This window comes from Eumetopias jubatus, unplaced genomic scaffold (genome assembly GCF_037043125.1).
Source record: "Eumetopias jubatus isolate StellerSeaLion01/CBP00866 unplaced genomic scaffold, mEumJub1_p1.0 scaffold_1, whole genome shotgun sequence".
NCBI classification, from domain to species: Eukaryota; Metazoa; Chordata; class Mammalia; order Carnivora; family Otariidae; genus Eumetopias; species Eumetopias jubatus.
The window spans coordinates 202,642,163-202,663,343 of record NW_028274807.1 but is presented as its reverse complement, the minus strand read 5'-3'; the positions used below and the strand labels follow the sequence as shown (position 1 = coordinate 202,663,343).

The 21,181-nt window shown below is 42.6% G+C and overlaps 1 protein-coding gene across 3 annotated transcripts in view; it reads left to right on the top strand.

The window, feature by feature from the left end:
* SACM1L (SAC1 like phosphatidylinositide phosphatase) overlaps positions 1–21,181 on the top strand; it is a 56,671-nt gene that overhangs the window by 8,155 nt on the left and 27,335 nt on the right. Inside the window, exons 2-7 of one of the 3 annotated variants that reach the window (XM_028087021.2) lie at positions 7,859–7,956; positions 10,744–10,818; positions 12,072–12,199; positions 14,410–14,559; positions 16,652–16,711; positions 17,597–17,630. In XM_028087021.2, the coding sequence (XP_027942822.1) occupies positions 7,859–7,956; positions 10,744–10,818; positions 12,072–12,199; positions 14,410–14,559; positions 16,652–16,711; positions 17,597–17,630 (545 nt within the window). The remainder of the gene's footprint in view (positions 1–7,858; positions 7,957–10,743; positions 10,819–12,071; positions 12,200–14,409; positions 14,560–16,651; positions 16,712–17,596; positions 17,631–21,181) is intronic. The other 2 variants (XM_028087022.2, XM_088028758.1) reach the window with 2 other exon arrangements.

Below are 21,181 nucleotides of genomic sequence, written 5' to 3'. Positions count from 1 at the left end.
TTTGACAGAGAGAGACAGCGAGAGAGGGAACACAAGCAGGGGGAGTGGAGAGGGAGAAGCAGGCTTCCCGCGAAGCGGGGAGCCCGATGCGGGGCTCGATCCCAGGACCCTGGGACCACGACCTGAGCCGAAGGCAGACGCTTAACGACTGAGCCACCCAGGCGCCCCACTGCGGTTAAAATTTTAATCTGTTGATCTTCTCATTTCAAATGTGTCTAGACTAGAAGTGTTAATAGAAGTGTCACCTTCTTATAAAAGAAATTTAAGTTTCTAACTTTATAATTTTTAGGACTCTAAGGACTTAGTGAAGTCACTAACTTTGTGATTATCAGGAATATGACAATTAGTAAAGGCTTAGTTTTATAGCTCTACTTTTTTGTGTATGATTGAAAGTCTTAATCCACGATGTATGTATTTTATCAGTGTTCCCACACTTTTTCACATCAGTTTTAAGTTTAAATACCAGATTGGGAAAAACTTTAATTGCTTATGGTAGGGATACTTTTTATTTCATATATATTTTAAAGTTTTTGCTTATTTAATTTTTAGAGAGAGAGTAGGTAGGGGTAGAGAGGTGGGTAGGGGCAGCAGAGAGGGCGAGAAAGAGGGAGGGAGAATCTTAAGCAGGCTCCATGCTCAGCACCTAGCCTGATGTGGGGCTCGATCTCATGACCTTGAGATCATGACCTGAGCTGAAATCAAGAGTGAGAAGCTTGGAAATGACTGAACCAACCAGGCGCCCCTAACCTTTTATTTTTTTAAGTCATCTCTACACCCAATATGGGGCTCAAACTTACAACCCTGAGATCAAGAGTTGCATGATCTAACAACTGAGCCAGCCAGATACTCCTTTTCCATATATATTGTCAAAAGATATATGTATGTGCACATTTTATATAACTTTGTATATATACGTATATATATATAAATTTTAATAGGAGACTTTTCTACTCTTATAAACACTGGATTTTACAGTGAATACTTTTATCAGTAACTGAAAGGTATCTGTTAGGTTACACACCACAACTTATATATGGAAACAAGTGTGACTTTTCAGTTGATTGATTTCATTCATAGAATTTATTTTCATTATAGAAGTTTTACAAGTGAAAAGCTTAAATGCATTTATATAGATAAAGGTAGTCAGGGGCACCTGGGTGGCTCGGTTGGGCATCTGCTCTCGGTTCAGGTCCCAGGGTCCTGGGATTGAGCCCTGTGTGGGGCCCCCTGCTCAGTGGGGAGTCTTCTGCTCCCTCTCCCCCTGCCGCTCTCCCTGCTTATGTGCGCGCGCTCTCTCTCTCTCTCTCTCTCTCTCGCTGTCTCAAATAAATAAAATCTTCAAAGGAAAAAAGAGATAAAGGTAGTCAAAGTGTAAGAGGGTGAGCCACTGAGGGAAAACAGTATGCCTTTTTCTATTGGCTGTTGGTTGAGCTGCGAGCTCTGTGTTTTGTGCATTGTATTAAAAAGTGGAGGAATTTGATTTCTGAGATTGTATGTTGATTAGTCATCTTTTTGTATGAAAAGTAACATTGGTTATCAAAGAAGTGACACACCATTCATTCATGTGGAGAATTGTGCTAACCCTGTCCCCCCAAATACAGCTGTGAACGCAGAGGAGCATTAGCCCCTGAGCAAGATGAAGAACATGGATACAGTAACACCCAGGGACTTCACACTGTGGTCACAATTGTGTAACCTTCCTCAGGCCTTGTTTCAGACGTAAAACTGAAGCACTTGAGTAGGAACCCAGGCGATGGCTTTGTGAAGAGACTAAAAACGGCACAAGAGTTAAAAAACAGAACCCACAGTGGTCTGAGGTCTTTCAGTAAAGTAATCATGCTGCCATTTCTCAGAGTCTCTTCTTGGTGCTGGACATGTCGCGTGTGTTCTGTCAGCTGTCTCTGGTGGAGAGAGCTGGGCCCGGAATTTCAGTGGTTTGTTCAGGGACTCGTGGGGCTGGGCTTCAAACCAGCTCTGTACAAAGCTGTAACTTTTCCAGCATACTCTATTTCTAGAACTTGAAGACACCGTCATGTTTTCATGGGGTGGCACAGACATCGGTGTGTTCAGAATAGACCCTAGTCAGTCAAGAAAACATGGTTCCTTATATTGAGATTAATGAGGAGAGGCTTTGGTTTAATAAAATTAAAATTACAAACTTTCCATTGAAAGTGGTTTAAAAAAGGTTTCTCACTTAGGGGCCCAAACACCAGGTAGCAAAAAATTCCACTGAGGGAAGCCTCTCATTGCTTTAGTGTCAGGAAGATATTGTGTCTGTGGATTGTGTTTTGGCGGGGGATTAATGTGAGGGTAGTTCATTCTCCAGGGGATTTGATCCCTGTGTCGGTTTTATGTTGCTGCTGTACCAAATGACCATAAACTGAGGGACTTAGAACAAGACAACTGGGTTATCTCAGACCTTCTGTAGGTCAGAAGTCCAACATGGGCCTCAGTGGGCTGAAATCAGGGTATCAGCAGGGCTGCATTCCACACTGAAGGCTGGGAGAAGAATCCTCTTACAAGCTCATTCAGGGTGTTGGCCATATACAGTTGCTGTGGTTGTGGGATTGAAGTTCCTGTTTCCTTGCTGGCTGTCAGCATGGGGCCACTCTTAGTTTCTAGAAGCCTCTCTCCTGTCCTTGCATGTGGCCCCAACATCTCAGGAGCCATCAACGGCTTATCAAATCCGTCTCGTGCCAGAAATTTCCCCTTCCCCTTCTGCTGCACCTCTCTGACTGGCTCTTCTTTCCTTCTGCTTTTATGGGCTCCTGTGATGCATGTGATTCCATTGGGGCCCACCCTGACTACCCAAGGTAATCCTGTTTTAAGGTCAGTTGATTAGTAACCTTAATTCCATCTGCAGGGCAGTACCTAGATTGAATGAGTAATCAGGAGAGGGGGATCTTGGGGGGACATCTCTATCTAGAATGCAGTCTACCACAGTCACTTTGACGATACAATTTAATTTCCACCACATTCTGTCTGTAGTTTAACTGTTCAGACTTTTTTTTTAATCTTTTTTTTTTAAGATTTTATTTATTTATTTGAGAGAGACAGGGAGAAAGCATGGGCAGAGAGAGGGAGAGGCAGACTCCCCGCTGAGCAGGGAGCCTGATGTGGGGCTCAATCCCAGGACCCTGAGATTATGACCTCATCCGAAGGCAGACGCTTAACCAGCTGAGCCACCCAGGCGTCCCTCATAGTTCAGCTTTTGACTATGCAAAGTAAAAATGATTGCTGGAAGAAGTAGCAAGGTATAACCAGCATTTCATGCAGGCTTCTCCCATCCAAGTAGTAACCAGGCCCGACCCTGCTTAGCTTCCCAGATCAGACGAGATCGGGCGCGTTCAGGGTGGTATGGCCGTAGACTCATGCAGGCTTCTTAAAGCTAAGATTGTCTTTTGTACTAAAATCTTTTTTCTTGTTATAGAGTCATATTTACAAATAAATCAAGAAAGACATTCATTCATAATTTTTTTCTAAAGATTTTATTTATTTGAGAGAGAGAATGAGATAGAGCATGAGAGGGGGAGGGTCAGAGGGAGAAGCGGACTCCCTGCCAAGCAGGGAGCCCGACGCGGGACTCGATCCCGGGACTCCAGGATCATGACCTGAGCCGAAGGCAGTCACCCAACCAAGTGAGCCACCCAGGCACCCCTCATTCATAATTTTTATTCACATTCTGTATTATTCTGGAATATTTGTTTTTGATAAATCAGAACTCTGTTTTATATGGTCTTGATCTTTGGGGATATATATTTAGAAGATATAGTTTGATTCTAGTATCTTCCTATCAAAACCAAATTGTTCAGAGGTGGCCCATGTGGCACAGATATCAGAACCTTCCATTGTATTATTTCTTTAAAATGTGAATTAATTAAGTAACTTTTCTGGTCCTTTCATGAAAATTTGCAACTTCTCCCTTCTCTGTTAAAGGATGTTTTTGTTAATGATAAAAAGTTATCACACCTATGAGGCAGACCTTTTATTCTTTGCAAAAGTACTTCATAAATGCTCATTTAATTCCTGCTGTCTGTGAGATAGTTAGGGTAAGCATTCTCGTCCCCAGGCTTAATGAAGGGCTGAGATTATGGGGTGTCCCCATCGGGTGGGGCTGGCAGGAGGGGGGTGGTGGAAGAATTCACCCAAGGCAGAACAAAAGAGAAGTTTATTTATTTATTTATTTATTTATTTTTAAGATTTTATTTATTTATTTGACAGAGACACAGTGAGAGAGGGAACACAAGCAGAGGGAGTGGGAGAGGGAGAAGCAGGCCTCCCGCGGAGCAGGGAGCCCGATGCGGGGCTCGATCCCAGGACCCTGGGGTCGTGACCTGAGCCGAAGGCCGACGCTTAACCGACTGAGCCACCCAGGCGCCCCGAGATAGAAGTTTATTGAATACACAGCAGGGGAGCGGCAGACAGGACAGCAGAGGAGAGGCTATTTGACAGGAGGCAGGGGTGAGGGTGGAGTGAGGGAGCATGGGGACATCACTGTGCCGGGTTTTAAGTGGCTCCTTGGTTAGTAAAGCCCTGTGGCTATTTCGAGGTGGGTTGTTTAATAAACCTGTTTGCATTGCTTCTTTGCATTCAGCTTGGTGGTTTCTGTGAGCCCTTTGCCTTGCTCAGGTCCCAAGCCTCTTGCCTAAATGTGGCCCTTTATCTCTGACCTCCCCCCGCAAAGATACATCCTCCAGTCATGTGACGCACCAATATACATCTGAGGGTTCTCATGACTGAGGGTTTACTAAACAATAATAGACGACCTTTCCCAACAATAGCTAGCCCCTTCAGGATCCTGGAAACCTGTTGCCAGAATACCTGGGAGGCTTATGCCTCACCCCCTCCCAACTTGGAAGTGTATAACGGGCCACCCCTCAAGACCCCGGTGCAGCTCTTTCTGCCCATGGGTCCTGTCCCTGGGCTTTAATAAAACCACCTTCTTGCCCCAGATGTCTCAAGAATTCTTCCTTGGCCGTTGGCTTCAAACCCCAACCATCAGTTTTGATTTCCCATCTAAACAAGGCCCCCATGTGTTTGTTGATTGACAGTGATTCTGGGGGGTCGCTTTGGTGCTACAGGGGCCCGGAACAAGTCTTTGGGAGTTGACTTAACACTGAAGCAGCATTGGTGAAGGACTGCTCCTTAGCAATGCTGTAATCATTATTTTTAGAAGTAAGAGAACAGAGGGGAAATTCATTTGAACCTTGCGAAAAGAACTCCTGGAGTTTCTCCAGACATCAGAGGTGGGACAGGATGTTCTGATACAGCACCAGCCACGGGCACTCTTTCGGGTCCTAAGCCTGTTGAAGCCTCAAAGAATGCCGTGGGGCGTCGGTGCTGTACCCGCGCAGACCCGCGCAGACCCGCGCACGGTGTGTATAAGATGCTGGGGGTGGGGGGCTCTCAGGAGGGGGCTTGGCAGAATGGCTTCTGCTTTGGAGATAGCACTTTCTTTGAAAGCTTTTATAGTTCATAAAGAAGTCTTGTTTTTGAGGTCTGTTTTTTATTGAAATTTTTTTCCTATTTGTTATTTTTTATCTCTCCCCTACCTCCCAGTCCCTAATGCTTGTGTAATGCTTCACACATGGTTAGCCTTCAGGAAATTTATTGACTCACTCTTAGAGAGCAGTTTATGCTTGCACACAACATCTGCAGACAAGGACTGGCATGTTGATTTGGTTTGGTTTTGTTTTCATGATCTAAGACGAGAGATAACTACCCTATGAGTAGATTGTTTGGAAATTTGCTTTATTCCTTTTAGTTGGTTTCAGGACCTCTCACTTTTGAAAAAAATAGCTTAATTGGAAGTATATTTGGGCAGACAGTAAACTCCACATATTTCAAGGGTACAGTAGTATTACACATTTTGACGTTTTTCTACACCCACAAAACCATCACCAGTATCAAGATAATGAACACCTCCGTCACCGCGGAAAGTTTCCTTGTGCCAGCAACCTCGCCCTTTCCCCCTCTGTACAAGTGGAACATAGAACTCCCATGAGATCAGCCTTTCCACCTCTAGGTAGTCACCCAGGAGAAATGAAGGGGTATATCTACCTTAGACTTGTACAAGAAAGTTCACAGGACCTTTATTCGTAATATTTCAAACTGGAAGCAGCTCCGATGTCCATCAGCAAGTGAATGGATAAACAGATGGTGATATATTCATCCGCTGGAATGCTATTCGGCATTATTGAAAAGGAATGAACTGTTGTATTTGGTTTGAGTTGAAGACCCCCATATTTAAAGCAGATTTGTCTTTGTTGTATTTTGCTTGATTTGTATTAAAATGGATTGATTTTCATTCTCTTAGCATCTCCCCCCCCCCCGCCCCACACCCCTGGAGGAAACTAGGCTAATATTAAAAAGTTGGTTACAGATGAACCATAACGGGGTGTAAGTTGCATTTGGATCCTTAAAAGTTGAGAGCTTGTAGTCAGAAAGTACAGTACGGTCTGGCCTGCTGCAGGACTGTTCCTGTAATGCCAGGTAGCCTAAACACCATCGTATGTAGGAAATGGTGTCGGTGACGGCCATGTGGGTTTGTATAAGATTTTTCACAGGCAGGGCCAGTGGAATAGAGGAAGTAGAGTTTAAAAAAGGAAAGGACAAAGCCCTCGGATTGGCTGCTACGCAGATGGAAATTCTTTCAAATGAGGCTTAAGGCAATAAAGATTAGTTCCTGGAAAATACAAACAAAACAAAACGGAAAACCGCACAGAAAGAAAACTGGTTCCTTCCCTAGGCCTGGTCAGCTCCTGGACGGTTGTACGTCCTCCTGCATTGTTTTCACTGTATTGTTTGTGGGAGGGGTTACTGTTTTCCGAGGCAGCCCCTGACCTCCAGCACCCTGCTTGCTTGCCTGAGTTATCCCTGAGTTATCCACGGTGTTCTCCTGAGGAACCGCGAAGTGTGGTTTTTGTTAGGACTCTGGTTACAAAGTTCATCCGCTCTGAGTAGTCCTCATTTTACCCCCTTTATTTCTTATTTTGCAGAATGAGAAGTTGTTTTTTTTCCTCATTCTTATTTTTTTTAATATGTCATTCTAACCAACAAAAACAAAGATGCCCAAATGTTAAAGTAGTTTATTTTATTTTTTTAAAGATTTTATTTATTTATTTGATAGAGGGCAACAAGCAGCGGGAGTGGCGGGCAGAGTGAGAGGCAGAAGCAGACTCCCCGCTGAGCAGAGAGCCTGATGCGGGCTAGACCCCAAGACTAAGAGATTATGACCTGAGCCGAAGGCACATGTTTAGCTAACTGAGCCACCCAGCTGCCCCTGAAGTAGTTTATTTTAAATAGTTTCCTGGAAATGTTTTATTTAAAATGTATTTCTTAGTATTTTTAGCTAATACATCTTCCTTACTATGTGTCAGATGTTATTCTAAGTGCCTATCAAAAATGAACTCATTTTATCCCCATGACAATGTTGTTTGATGTCTGATATTATCCCTGTTTTATGAATAAAGGAACTGAACAACAGAGAGGATGAATAACTTGCCTAAGTTCACACAGCCCAGTTAGCCTGGTTCTGTAGACCAGGTTCCTGACTACTGTCTATATTCTGCACTATGTTGAATGTAGTAAGTTAGAATTTATTATGATTTTCTTGTGTAAGTCAAACTGGTTTCACAGCAAACCTTGTGAGCATAATATACCAGTGAAAACAGTTGCAGAGAATGTGTCAGGACGGCAAAACACCTATTCGGTAGCTGGGAAATCAATTTGATGTCAAACTTAAGCACTGCTGAGGCTGTTAAAATAAATAGGTTTGTGTTTTTTGTTGTTGTTTTTTTTTTTTAGAAACCTGCATTCCATCTGCTGTGGTTATTTATAGTTTTTAATTTCTTCTTAGGCACGTCACACCTGAAAAATTTTATGTGGAAGCTTGTGATGATGGAGCGGATGACGTACTTGTCATCGACCGCGTGTCCACGGAAGTTACCCTGTCAGGTATGTCTCAGCCGGGGGGCCGAAGTGGCCTCGAGAGAGACTCTGCGAGAGAGACTCTGTACTGGCGGTTGCAGTAATTAAAATAAACGGATCGAGGGTATATCCGTGTGTGGGTCTCTGAGTCTCGTCTTACAACTTTGAATTCCTGCCACCTCGTTTGATTGTTATGCATTCGTTTTATGCTTCCTCCTTATTCTGAAAAGGAGGAATGATCTTGAAATTTTTACTATCCATAAGGATTTAAAAACAATGATTTCTTGGGCGCCTGGGTGGCTCAGATGGTTAAGCGTCTGCCTTCGGCTCAGGTCATGATCCCAGGGTCCTGGGATCGAGTCCCGCATCGGGCTCCCTGCTCCTTGGAGCCTGCTTCTCCCTCTGCCTCTCTATCTCTCTCTCTGTGTCTCTCATGAATAAATAAATAAAATCTTTAAAAAAAAAAAAAAAAAAACAATGATTTCTTTATTTCTTCCCTTATCTGTACTTTAACAGGATCGGTTTTATTGAGGTCAGTTCCTTTCTAGCTGTGAGACTTAAGGTATTTGAGGGTGAGAAACTTGTTTGAGCATTAAGTGGAATTTTAACAGCAGCTTTAGTTTTTGAAAATATTCGTGACTAAGGATAATTTAATAAATGAAAAATTATATACACACACATATATATGTATGTATCACTGACTAAAACTTGTGTTGTAGGCAAATAATGTTCCTAAGCTTTATCTGTCTATATCTTGTCTGTCTCTCCAGTTGTATGTCGGTTTTGCTTCTCAGGGGTATAAAAAACAATTTTTTTTCCAATCGTATGGAACACTGATTTCTGATTAGATATGAAATAATTTTGGTGATAAATTAATATACACATGATATCACATTTAGAATTTCATATTTCATGTGTTTAAATATTCACCTCTAGACAGAGTTCTCTGTATTTAAGTACGGTATTTGAGTAACCACAGAGTAGGAATTCAGTAAATGTAAATATCCTTCGAATGGATAAAGTGAAATATGAAAATATTTTGAATAAGATAGTAAAGTATAAGAAAGATGGCTATAAATTTCTATTTTCTTAGTTACCTGCATATTATTCTGGTAAGTACCATATATATATGTGTGTATATGTGTGTGTGTGTGTGTATATATATATATATATATAGTTTTCCTTTGACCAAATGGAATTAGAGGGCTGTTTTGGTTTGATAATTTGGCTTTTCCACATCTGTTGGTTGGTGGCTACTCTCAAGATAGCTGGTTGGTTTTAACCAATGTTAGGGCACTTCTAAAGTCTAGTAACACTACTACTTTAGACCGTGTTGATACAACCTAGTGCCTTATAAAAGCTTTAGCATAGATGTGTTTTCAATTATTTTTGACCTTTCAGTGATACTTATTTGTAGGTAGAGATTGCAGACCCATTAGAGGAGACAGTGCTAAAGGTCACCAATATGTAAAAAGGACACCAAGTAGTCATCAGTAGACACATGAAGAGATACTTTGACCTGAAGCCAGTGGTGATGAGGGGCTGACTCACTCACAGTTGCTTTGCTAGTTTGTTTTTTTTTTTTAGCTGTTGGGAATGCAGACCATTGCCACGGAAAGAGGGATTTTTTTTTCCTTCCATGAAAAACTAACATGTGTTCTTAGGAATTAATCGGTTTTATTGTTATTACACTCCAGTTAATGTAACTTAGGGCTCCATCAATAAATAGTACATTTAAGTTTATCAGATGATCTTGCTATATTCAGGATTTTCTCTAAGCTTTTCACTGCACTGGCATTCCCATTTGTCATGTTCGTTAATTGTGGCATAGCATTGCCAAGTAAGCTGAATCACTGAGAGAAACAGAAGTGAACTTCAGACCTTATTCGGAATTACTTTATTCAGAATAATAGGACTGCCTTTAAGAAACAGGACTTGGATTGATAGCAGCGTTTCAGAACGAGTTCTGGGATGGTAATTAAACTGTGAAAGAAAAATTATATAGCCACATAAGCCTCAGAGCCGTGAATGAAACCACAGAGCAGCTTTGTTCCCCTGTAGGCTGTTCAGAGGTCCATGCCTTGTGACTCCGGGAGAGGGAAGAGAGGTGATGTGGATGTCTGTAGCAAAATCAGCTCATTTGATGAGGACTCCTACCCTCTCCACTTTGGGGCATTATTCCCTAGAGTTCTACAGAATGTGTTTTGTGAAACACATTGACTTAAAGTTTAACAATTATGCAATGAACCCTATAATCAAAGATACTTTTTTATTAATAAGGGCATTATTGGTAAAGTCAAGGTTAATGGTGGTGCCTCCCTGTACACCTGCATTTCCTTCCTCCCTCATCCCTTGGGTCTTGCCTCCGTTTCCCATATTTGTAGATAGAGGTGGATGGGCAAGTCTGTTTATGTTCCCTTAGTTTCATGTTGGTATTAAATTCATGCCCTCCTCCCCATTAACTTTCTAATTCTCTGAAATAGACACAGACTTAGTTTCTGGCAAGAGGTTGAATAAATTTCACTGAAAAATGACCATAGAAGTATCCCACGGTTTACTTGATGAGGATGCTGAAGGATGTTACTTTGGGCACCTTATTCTAGACAGGCAGAGGCCTTTATATGTCACAGGGACATCTTTATTTTATATTTTGCCAAAATGGAGGTCTAGCACTAATGAAGGACTATTGCTTTCTTAGAACAAATCATGCATATTGATTTTCAACTGACTACAGAAGTCAAACTAAATCTCCTTTTGTATCGGTGAGCTTTTTCTATGTGATTTTTCTTTTCCTTTTTTTTTTTCCTTTCAAAGTCAAGAAAGATATTCCTCCTTCGGCTGTTACAAGACCAATATTTGGTATACTGGGCACGATCCATCTGGTGGCAGGTAAGAAAAAATAAGCTGAGATGGGCAAAGAAGGTAATTAAATTGACACAGTATAAAATGAAGGCATACTTCCTATCGTGCTTGAGGCAGTAAATCTGTAGGTTAGATATTTGTCACTAATTTCTAAAAGTGACATACTCCAAATGACAAGTGGTAAAATCTATCAGCGTGAGGTTCTGTTGAAAAAGTTTTGTTTTTGGTTTTATTTCAACTGGAGTTGAAATCTCTAGTCAACTAGACATTTCTTCATAAATTCTAAGAGTATTTAAAACAACATTTTAATGCACTGATGAACCAGAGTATTCTGTACCGTCAGCCCCATATTGAGGTTGAATATAACCTGGTGCATCTTAGAGAATGTTACCTGGTTCTGAATTATTATTAACAAAATCACTTGATTTTGTTTATCTAAATTTCATTTCATTGAACTTAAAAAAGTTCCTGTAACATCAGGCAGTTGTGCTAGATGCTGAGTTATGGAAGATGCCAGGCCCTTTTTTTCCCTGCGGTTTACAGTCTAGTGAAAGATGCATTTTAAGTAGTAAATCACTGTAGTACGGTGTGACAAGTTCCAGGAGAGAGGTGTACGTAGGAAGACTTCCAGGAAGGGCACTTGTGGGTAGAGCCTTGAATGGAGCTTAAGAATTAATTTAGTGGTAAAGGCTTACCCTGTTTTATTTGTGGGAGGAGGCGGCGGCTAGGATCACGGTTGGGGTATTACTCGGAGCACTGTGATACCTTCTTAGTTCTGGACTGTTCATCTTTGTGATGTTGCAGTGACCAGTTAGTTATATTGCCCCAGCACATTTCTCTACCACTTAAAGTGACATGGAGGCCATAGGGGTGGTGTAGATGGGACATTACCTCTCCCGCAGTGGTCAGATCTCATGACACATGATGCTCTGTGCTACATGCTGGGAAATGCATTAGCAGAGGCCAGTGTGTCTTGGGGATGGCAGGAGAGAGAAAGAAGCGTTTTCTGACTTTGCTCTGCATCTGCTAAGATCACTGCTTTTGCTTTTGTTTTTTTGAGAAAAGATTTGACCTTTCAGTAGGAACTTTTCTAAATACACTATTCTTTCTATTCATAAATCCTAAGGTTTCCTTTAAAAAAAAGTTATGGGCCTTTTATGTGTACGGCACTGTGCGGTCTCACTCTGCTGCCTGTGGAGCTTAAATGGTGCCGAGTGCTACTGTTGGCTTTAGAGTTGCCTCTTTTATGTCTATGTTGTGTGTGGCTTTGATTTTTGCAGGTAATTATCTAATTGTTATTACCAAAAAGACAAAAGTAGGTGAATTTTTCAATCATGTAATCTGGAAAGCAACAGATTTTGACATCCTTTCTTATAAGAAGACGATGTTGCACTTAACTGATATTCAGGTAAGAACTGGAATCACTTATGAATCACAAAAGCTGACGCAGTCCCGTGGGGGCGGCAGCGGGGGCGGCAGCACGAAGATTGGACGGATTTCTTTTAAGCCTAATGATTTCAGCAGCCCAGCGAGCAAGGTTCCTCTACACACCTTTACACCTGGCCGGAAAACGTGCTTTCTAAAAGTCCTGTATTTATTGTTCTTGGTTTGCTTTTTTAAAAACTGACTCAAGTTCTTAAGTTTTGAAATTTCATATGTAGAGGAAAGGACAAACAGAAAAAGCCCCGGTATCCAGCAACCAGAATTAACTTCATATCCTTTTTGTAAAGAAATAAAATATAGATACCTTTGACCACTGATCCCATTTCGTTCCCTCTTTGTCCAGAGAAAAAGTTCTCTTTGCGTTTGCCACATGTGAACAGCAGTGTGTGTTTATATCCCAGCGGCTGCCCCCCCTTAGCACGATTCCTGTACACACAGTTTTTAGTTACCCTGGTTCAGGTATTAGGGAATGCAGTCCCCCAACAAAGCGGGTTCAGTTTCAGTTACCATGGTATATGAAGTCAAGGATTAGTGCAGCAAGCTGGAGGGCAAAGGAACAAAAAAGCAGCAGCTCTTGAAGGGAAGTTCGCATTGAACATGAGTGGGGTACAGAAGTTGCGGCTGACCCTGGGAATGCCGGCCTTCGCCCTCCACAGGTCCGCAGCCAGGGGTCTTAGTGAGGGTGAACTTCTCGACATCCATGATGAAGTGGTTGTGATGAGAAGGTTGAAGATGTCCCAGAGGAAGTGATACCAGTGACACACTTCACAGGAAAGGAACTCTCTGGGGTATTCCATGACCTTGAGGGTGCCAAGGATAAGGCGTAAGGATAAGATACAACAATTAGGGGTACGTGGGTGGCTCAGTTGAGCGTCTGACTCTTGGTTTTGGCTCAGGTCATGATCTCAGGGCCCTGTGATGGAGCCTGGCATTGGGCTCCACACTCAGCAGGGATTTGCTCATGCTCGCTCTTTCTCTCTCTCTTAAATAGATAAATAAATCTTTAAAAAGAAAAAAGAAAGGTGTATGGCAATTGGCCAGGGCATAGAAAAGATATTCCATAGATCAATATATTCACCCCTATAAGACATGGTATTTAAGGCAATAAAAATGGTTGTATTTATTTACTAGCCCAGTATTATTTACTTGAATAGTTTTTTCTTGATTGCTATACTTGGTTGTCAGGCCATGCAACTAATTTTAACATTGCCCTCTACATATGCTTTGTACCTTTTGTTCTAAAATAAATAAATATATGTCTGAGCCCAAATTAAAAATTTTGTAATATGTAGATTTGTAACAGGTAGATTAACATGTTAATCATTTGATAATCATTAAACATGACCAAACATTATCAGTTCTTTTTTTTTTTTTTAAAGAGTTTATTTATTTATTTGAGAGAGAGAGAATGAGAGACAGAGAGCACGAGAGGGAAGAGGGTCAGAGGGAGAAGCCGACTCCCTGCCGAGCAGGGAGCCCGATGCGGGACTCGATCCCGGGACTCCAGGATCATGACCTGAGCCGAAGGCAGTCGCTTAACCAACTGAGCCACCCAGGCGCCCCTATCAGTTGTTTCTTAAAGCAAGGATAAAAGTAAATGTCCCAGTATTCATTGGGAAGGCCAGCTAAAATGATTATCAGAAAATAAAGAGAAGTATTATTTTACTGGACTTTTCTTTTTAACTTTGCATTTTAAAAAAGAATTTAGTTCCCATCCAGCCCAGTAAAGTTTCTTAGGAATGAGGATGGTATTATTCCTTTGTTATTTCCTTGCTGTGTTATCGGGCCTCTCATGACTTTTATGTTTTTCACTTGTCAAATGAGAGTAATTAACACTAAACTGCAAGGTTTGTTGTGAGGATGAAAGAGAGTCTCTAAAGGGTCTGGCATGTGGGAAGTCATCACATAAGGCGGTGATGTTTTGTTAAATTTCTGCCCATTAGAGAAAAACTAAAGGGCAGGAGTTCTATCCCGGCAGTTAATGTAACAATACCCCATGCTGTTGAGTGAACCTCCTCCATCGGTCAGGAGCTGGCCTAGGTCCTGGGGAAATGGTGAGCATCCTCTGTCAGTCCTGTGCCACTGGCACTTAACAGGGCCAGCCGGCTTACAGATCTGGACAGATTCTGTTTCAAGTACGAGAAAGACTGATGTTTTCCTCCCCTTTGTTTACAGTTACAAGATAATAAAACTTTCCTAGCGATGATAAACCACGTCCTGAATGTGGATGGGTTTTACTTCTCAACGACATATGATTTGACCCATACTTTGCAGCGGCTGTCCAACACCAGTCCGGAATTCCAAGAAATGAGTCTCTTGGAAAGGGTAAGCTTCATCTTCAGCTATTTTTACTTATTTTGGGGTTTGTTTCTTTTTTAAAGGGACATACCTCCATGTCATCCATAAAAATATTATTTATTGATTTTTTTTTGCAATCCTGGCTATGCCAGACTCACATGTGGGGTTGAAAACACACCGTGTTCTCAGTGTCCGTCATAATTGCAAATTCAGGATCCCAGAATCTGTATATGTGACCCAGACAGGACTGAGAACCAGTGGTGTAAGAATTGAGAAATCTGTCTAAACAGACATGCTGCTGGGCACCTGGGTGGCTCAGTCATTAAGCGTCTGCCTTCAGCTCAGGTCATGATCGCAGGGTCCTGGGATCGATCCCCGCATCGGGCTTCCTGCTCCGCAGGAAGCCTGCTTCTCCCTCTCCCACTCCCCCTGCTTGTGTTTCTTCTCTCGCTGTGTCTCTCTCTGTCAAATAAATAAAATCTTAAAAAAAAAAAAAGAAGCAGACATGCTGGTAGTTTCCTGGCTTTCAGTGTTCTGCAGTATAACAGTTACTAACGTTAACAGCGTAATAATCCTTAAAAAATGAACGTGCCAACATGCGATATTCTTTCTGCAGTGGTGCTATTTATAGTTTTTACAACGAGAAAAGTAAGAACTTACTAATGTAAGAACTTGAAAAATATTGATTTAAGGTGGGTTTTTTTTGTTGTTATTTTGCCCCCCGCCCTTTTTAAAATATGAGTGTATCTTTAAAACTAGGTCTCAAATGATATCATCCTAAAATTCCTGCTGTTCAGGAACCTGGATAATTGCTGCCGGGATATTTTAGTAACAAACCTTAGCTGTGTTTAGGGGGCAGACAGAATTTTAAAGGTTGCTGTCTGTTACCTGTTAGGCTAGACCCTATGAAATTGCCAGTAATTGACCATTTTTGACTTGAACGATAATTTCATATGGTTCACCCTAAATCAATATTTTAGTTGACTGGCTCTTTTAAGATTTTATACTCTAATCTAGTAAAATTATATGAGACTTGGATGTAAATTTAGATGTAAGCTAAGCAATCAAGCAGTTTGGCTTTTAACTACAGAGACAGTTGCTTTTTTTTTTTTTTTTAAGCAGTTGCTGTGCTGCATCCTCCATTTGTTTATCAAATGTCTCTTGTCTCATTGATGTGTAAGGCATTGAGTTTGATTATGTAATGATGACTACTAATATGTGCGGGCGATTGGGAGCACACACATGCACTGGGAAGTGTGCCCTGAGGCTGGTTGTGGCTGCTCCTGGGACTCTCAGCTGGGGACAAGCATGGGGGAGTGGCAGTCCGTGTGTTTTGTAAAGAGAATGGCGAGCCAGTTAATCTCCTGTGTTGTTGAGGGAACGTCTCCTGTATTTATAGTTTGAAAGTCAGAGACGCCCTCCGGCAGTTAATGTAGGGGCTGCCACATGCAGAGGTGTGTTCTTTAGGTGACAGCGAGCCAGTAAAGAATTCCCAGTAGACAGGAGACAGGTCATGTTGGAGAGCTCTTGCTGGCAGCATGTGGAGGGGTGGGTGGCAGGGGCAAGGCCAAGACTATCCGGGGAAGCTGCCCATAGTAGTTAGGCTGGAGTCGAGTGCTAGTTGGGGCCGTGGGAGCAGGGACATAGGAGAGGGGGCGGATTTGGAAGGAGATTTAGGACTTGGCAGTTGACTACAGATGAGAGAAAGACCCCAGGGCGCCTGGGTGGCTCAGTCATTAAGCGTCTGCCTTCAGCTCAGGTCATGATCCCAGAGTGCTGGGATCAAGCCCCACATCAGGCTCCCTGCTTGGCGGGAGGCCTGCTTCTCCCTCTCCCATTCCCCCGCTTGTGTTCCCTCTCTCGCTGTGTCTCTCTTTAAAATCTTCAAAAAAAAAAAAAAAAAAAGAAAGAAAGAAAGACCCCAGAGGACTCCCAGGTTTCTGCCTGGACCCACAGCACTGGCCTGAGCCAGTGGGACGGGACACCAGGAGGAGGGGCGGATTTGAGGGGAAGACCTGTGTGTAGCCACCAGGTGGAGACATTGATTGTTGAGAGTTTTCGTCTGTAGAAACTCAGGTTGGCAGGCGATACTTGATTAATTTTAAATCTTCTTTCTCAGGCAGATCAGCGGTTTGTATGGAATGGTCATCTTCTAAGAGAACTCTCTGCCCAGCCAGAGGTAATGGACACTAAATAAAACCTGCTTATTTGTTACAGTCCAAGTTCTAATTGAATACATATGTAAAATGGCTGCCTAATCACCAGGGATTTTGGTAAATACTTCTCATTTAACTCAGTTTATAACTTATAAGCTTTGATAGGTTTGCGTCCTCGCATTGTTCTGGTTTGAAGAAACCCAATTATTTTACTCTGATCTCCCATGGAAGCCTTAAAAAAGAAGAAATACTTAAATAAAAATACATTGCTTTCTGTGAGCAAGAGAGAAGGGGTCTTGGTCTGTCAGTAGTGGAGAAATGAGGAGCCCCAGGACAATGCAGAGCTCTGCATTTGTCCTCAGTTACCCAAGAGAGACATGCATGGATGTCATCATCTTCCTCTGTCCTTAGTTTGTACAAATGACAGGGGAGCAGGGAGGCCCAGCTGAGAAGCATAGCATATCAAATCTAGGTACATAAATTTGCTTAGTGTCTTTATTTCTTGTCATTTGCTTTGCTTCTTTTGGAAAAGTAGTTTGAGCTGCAAACAGCTAGCATGGGTCTCTCTTTTTCCTGGAGCAGTGAAGTTGCTGTAGGCAAAGAGGGACGGGGAGGGAGGTAGATGTTTGGCAGCTTCATGCAGTTTTATTAGTGTTCCAAAACCTGAACACTTAAGCCCGAATGATTGCATCACATGCTTCAATTGTGCTTTAATTGGAAAGATCAGGGTACGTGAGAGACCTTTAAAAAAAAAATAAGTTACCCATAAGCTTGATACCTTGTTGTATTTGCATGTTACCTCCATAACACACAAATATTTTTATATAGTAGAAGTATGTTTTATGCAGTGCTTCTTTTTATTTGAAGAGCATATGTATTCGTCAATGTCCTGTCTCTCTCCATTTCAGGTCCATCGGTTTGCGCTCCCGGTATTACACGGCTGTATCCTTTCACAGTGTCACTCTCCAGTTGTCTGGCATTCCTTAGTCCAGTATTAGTACAAGGCAGATTTAGGAACAGTCTCAATCATATGAGGGGAGTGTTTTAGAATTAGTAGAAATTGCTGTTGATAACAAAATCAAACCCATTAACATAAAATCTTAGAATACTGGTTATAAATACCCCCCCCTTTTTTTTAAATGAACTCTTGAGACTGAATTATTCTCTCTGTTCAAGAGTTCTGGGGCTGGTGGTTTAAAGAAGGAGCATGCAGACTGTTTTGTATTTATTAGACTTTGTACCAATAAACAAGAGTAGTTTGAACCTGACTATTGAAATGTTCCCCTTTCCTTTAAAATAGTTAGATTCAGGAACTAGGGCGACCAGCAACGTGGAGAGGAGAGTTATAATTAAAAATCGTACTTGTCATCTGAAATAGCCACAAAAAAAATGGGAATAGATGGTACACAAAGAATAATCCTTAGGGCAGGGGGGAAGTCCGTACAGATGCAAAACAAATAGTCATCATCTAATTGTAAGTTCAGTTTAAAAACTTACCGCGACAGGGAAGCAGAGTGAGCTGGCGGATAAAGGACAGGTAGCCAACGAGCGCCTGTAGTCAGCACTGTGCTCTCCCTGTAGAAACCGAGGCGATCTTTGTATTAAGAACCCCCAAGAAGCTTATTACAGAAACCATCTGTGATCTGTTTGTTCATTATGTTGATAGGATTTCTTTAAATTATTCTTGTTATACCTAAAAGCAAAAAAATACGGAGGAAACATTTGTCACATTTGTGGGAGAATAAAAACCAGAAATGCTGGGAATAAAAGCTCTTGTTTATTCTGTATCTCCCTCCCCTCCCTGGAATATTTTCAAGTTCTCCTAAGACTAAAATAAGCTGTGAATTTAGGTAGTGCTTTAAGGGGTTCGGGCCAATTTTGTGTGTGTGTGTGTGTGTGTGTGTGTGTGTGTGTATGTATGTGTTTCCAAAATGAGCTTGTGAATGGACAGTAATATCAAATGAGTTCTGGGACACTTTTTCTAGGTGATTTTAGAAACAGCCTATCCATTCATTTAGCTTTCAATCTAAAGCTTTAAATAAGCCTCTGGTTAACATAGTTTCGGTGTTTGATGTATACACAGGGAGATGAGCAGGAGCCGAGGCCTCGAGGCAGGAGCATGCCCAGGCCGTGAATGTGGACAAGGGAGAGGTGGGAGCCACCTGAGGGAGGGAGCCGGGTCTGGGTTATGCAGGGCCTTGTAGGCTCTGTGTGTATTGTAACTGTGATGAGAAACTTGGGCTTCGAATGGAGGCTTGGCATGGTAAGGCAGGCTCACTCTGACAGCGGTGTGGAGAACAGGCCAGAGGTGAGCACGGGAGAATACAAGGACTAGCGGCAGAGGCAGTTGCAGTAGTTCAGGCGTGAGAGGCGGTGATGGTGGGGGAGATGGTCAGGTTCCAGATCTGTCGTGAAGGTAGAGCTTACAGAATTTTCTGACAAATTGTACATGGGGTATGGACGAAGGGGGCTTAGTACGAATATAGGGTTTCTGGCCAGAGTAAGTGGAAGGAAGCCATCCATCGATGCGTGGAAGAGTCTGGAGGTGGGGGTGAGGCCAGAGTATCCAGAGTTCCATTGGGACAGCTAAGCTTGAGATTGCTCTAGCTTCCAAGACGAGATGTCACAGAAGCAGATGGAGTAACGGCATTGGAGTTTACGAGGGAAGGTCATGTTGCAGACATAAAGTTTGAGAGTTGTCTGATGAGCACAGGTGGCATCTAAAGCCATGAAGCTGATGAGCTCATCAAAGGAAGGAATGCATTTAGGGAAAAGAAAAGGCCTGGAGAAAGAAGATGGCCTCAAGGGAGTTCTAGAAGGTGAAGCCACAGACTGTAGGCCTCATTGAGGACAGAGTGGGGGAACCAGTGCGAATGAACTGCAGGACAGCAGAAATGAAGGTGACCCAGCAAAGGGCAGTGAGCAAGAGGGGAGCTACCGAAGGGAGGGTGGTGTCCCACAAGCAAATGAAGAGACTGTCTGCAAGCACAGGGGGTAATCAGCTGATTGGGTGCTGGGCGGTTAAATGTGAACATTCGACAGGGAGGTTATGTACCTGCTCCCCCGACTCTCCTCCCCAGATGGGGGATATGACTGATGAGAAGGGTTCGCAGAAGGGGAGAGCACAGTCACGTGCTGGAGTGATGTCCTCGAGTGTGCGACAGGTGGAGTCTAGTGCCCAGGTCCTCCTCCACCGGGAAGGGAAGCAGACACGTGGATGTGGACGCCAGTTGATAGAGAGCTGTGGCAGGAGCACACGGGGATGGCTTTTATTTCCACAGAGGACCAGGAAACCATGTCAGTTGGGTGAGTGGGAGGAGGGAGGAGTGTTGGAGGCTGAGAAGGTGTGGCACGGGCATCCAAGTGCGAGCGCGTGGCCCTGGGCGTAACTCATCGATAAAGACCGGAAGTACATCTGTTCACATGGTAAAAGTGATATCATGGTGATGGGCTGCTGTATGATTTTTATTTTCTTGTTCCTTTCATGCTTTCTGGGTTCTTTAAAGTGTGTATGTATTTCTCTTATAATCCGAGGAAATGATTCATAAAGCAGTCACTCATATTCTGTGCTCCACTTAGTTCTCTAAGGGCAGGCTCATATCTTAGTCATCTTTGTGCCCTCGCCCAAAATAGGTGAATGAATGAATAAATATGGCCTTGGATTCTTCTCTAGTGCTGTGGGTTTTAAAGAAAAGTGAATTGGGAGTTCAGGATGAGTCATTGTTAAGTCTCGGGATCCCAGGTCAAAGAGAAGGATGAATCATTAGAAATTCATATTGCTAGTTAGTGTCCCTCAGTAACATCATTTTGAAAGTGATTTGGCATTCTCTTGTGAATTTACCAGAACTTCCCCTGTGCATACCCAATGTGTTTATACCAGGGGGTGTTTGCAAGAGTGTTCACAGCACCACAGTTGGATGGAACCACCGCCATCAGTTCCATCAGAGAAGAGTCGGGGCTCTTGTGGTGTGGTCCTTGCAGATGGCACACAGCACCGAGGAGGAGTGGTCTGCTGGCTCGCGCCGGCCAAGCATGGAACGTCCTGGTGGAAATAAACAAGGGCTGAAGCTTGTCAAGGATATGGTGCTGTTTTTATAGAACTCAAACATGAGCCACGTGTTTTTAAGTTGTGGTTGCCAGTGGTGAAATTAAAAAGGCAGGTGTATGGTCTCCTGAGAATAATTGCTGCTTCTGGGCAAGAAGACTGGATGGAGAAGTAACAGTAATTAGATTCAGGGTTTTGGTCCTGTTCTGAAGTTGGATGGGAGGTTCATAGATAATAATTTATCGTGCTGTTATGCTCTATAATGCAGGATTCAAGTTGTGTTAAGAAAAAAGTGTTACATATAAAAGATAAGCACAGGGCAAACCCAAACAAATTGAGGAAGGAAGAAGGATAAGGCCATCGAGAGAGTGAAAAGAAACCTGTCTTTCTGTTACAGTATCAAGCGGTAAAGATGAAAAGTCAAAGTAATTCTTTAGGAGAATTTGGC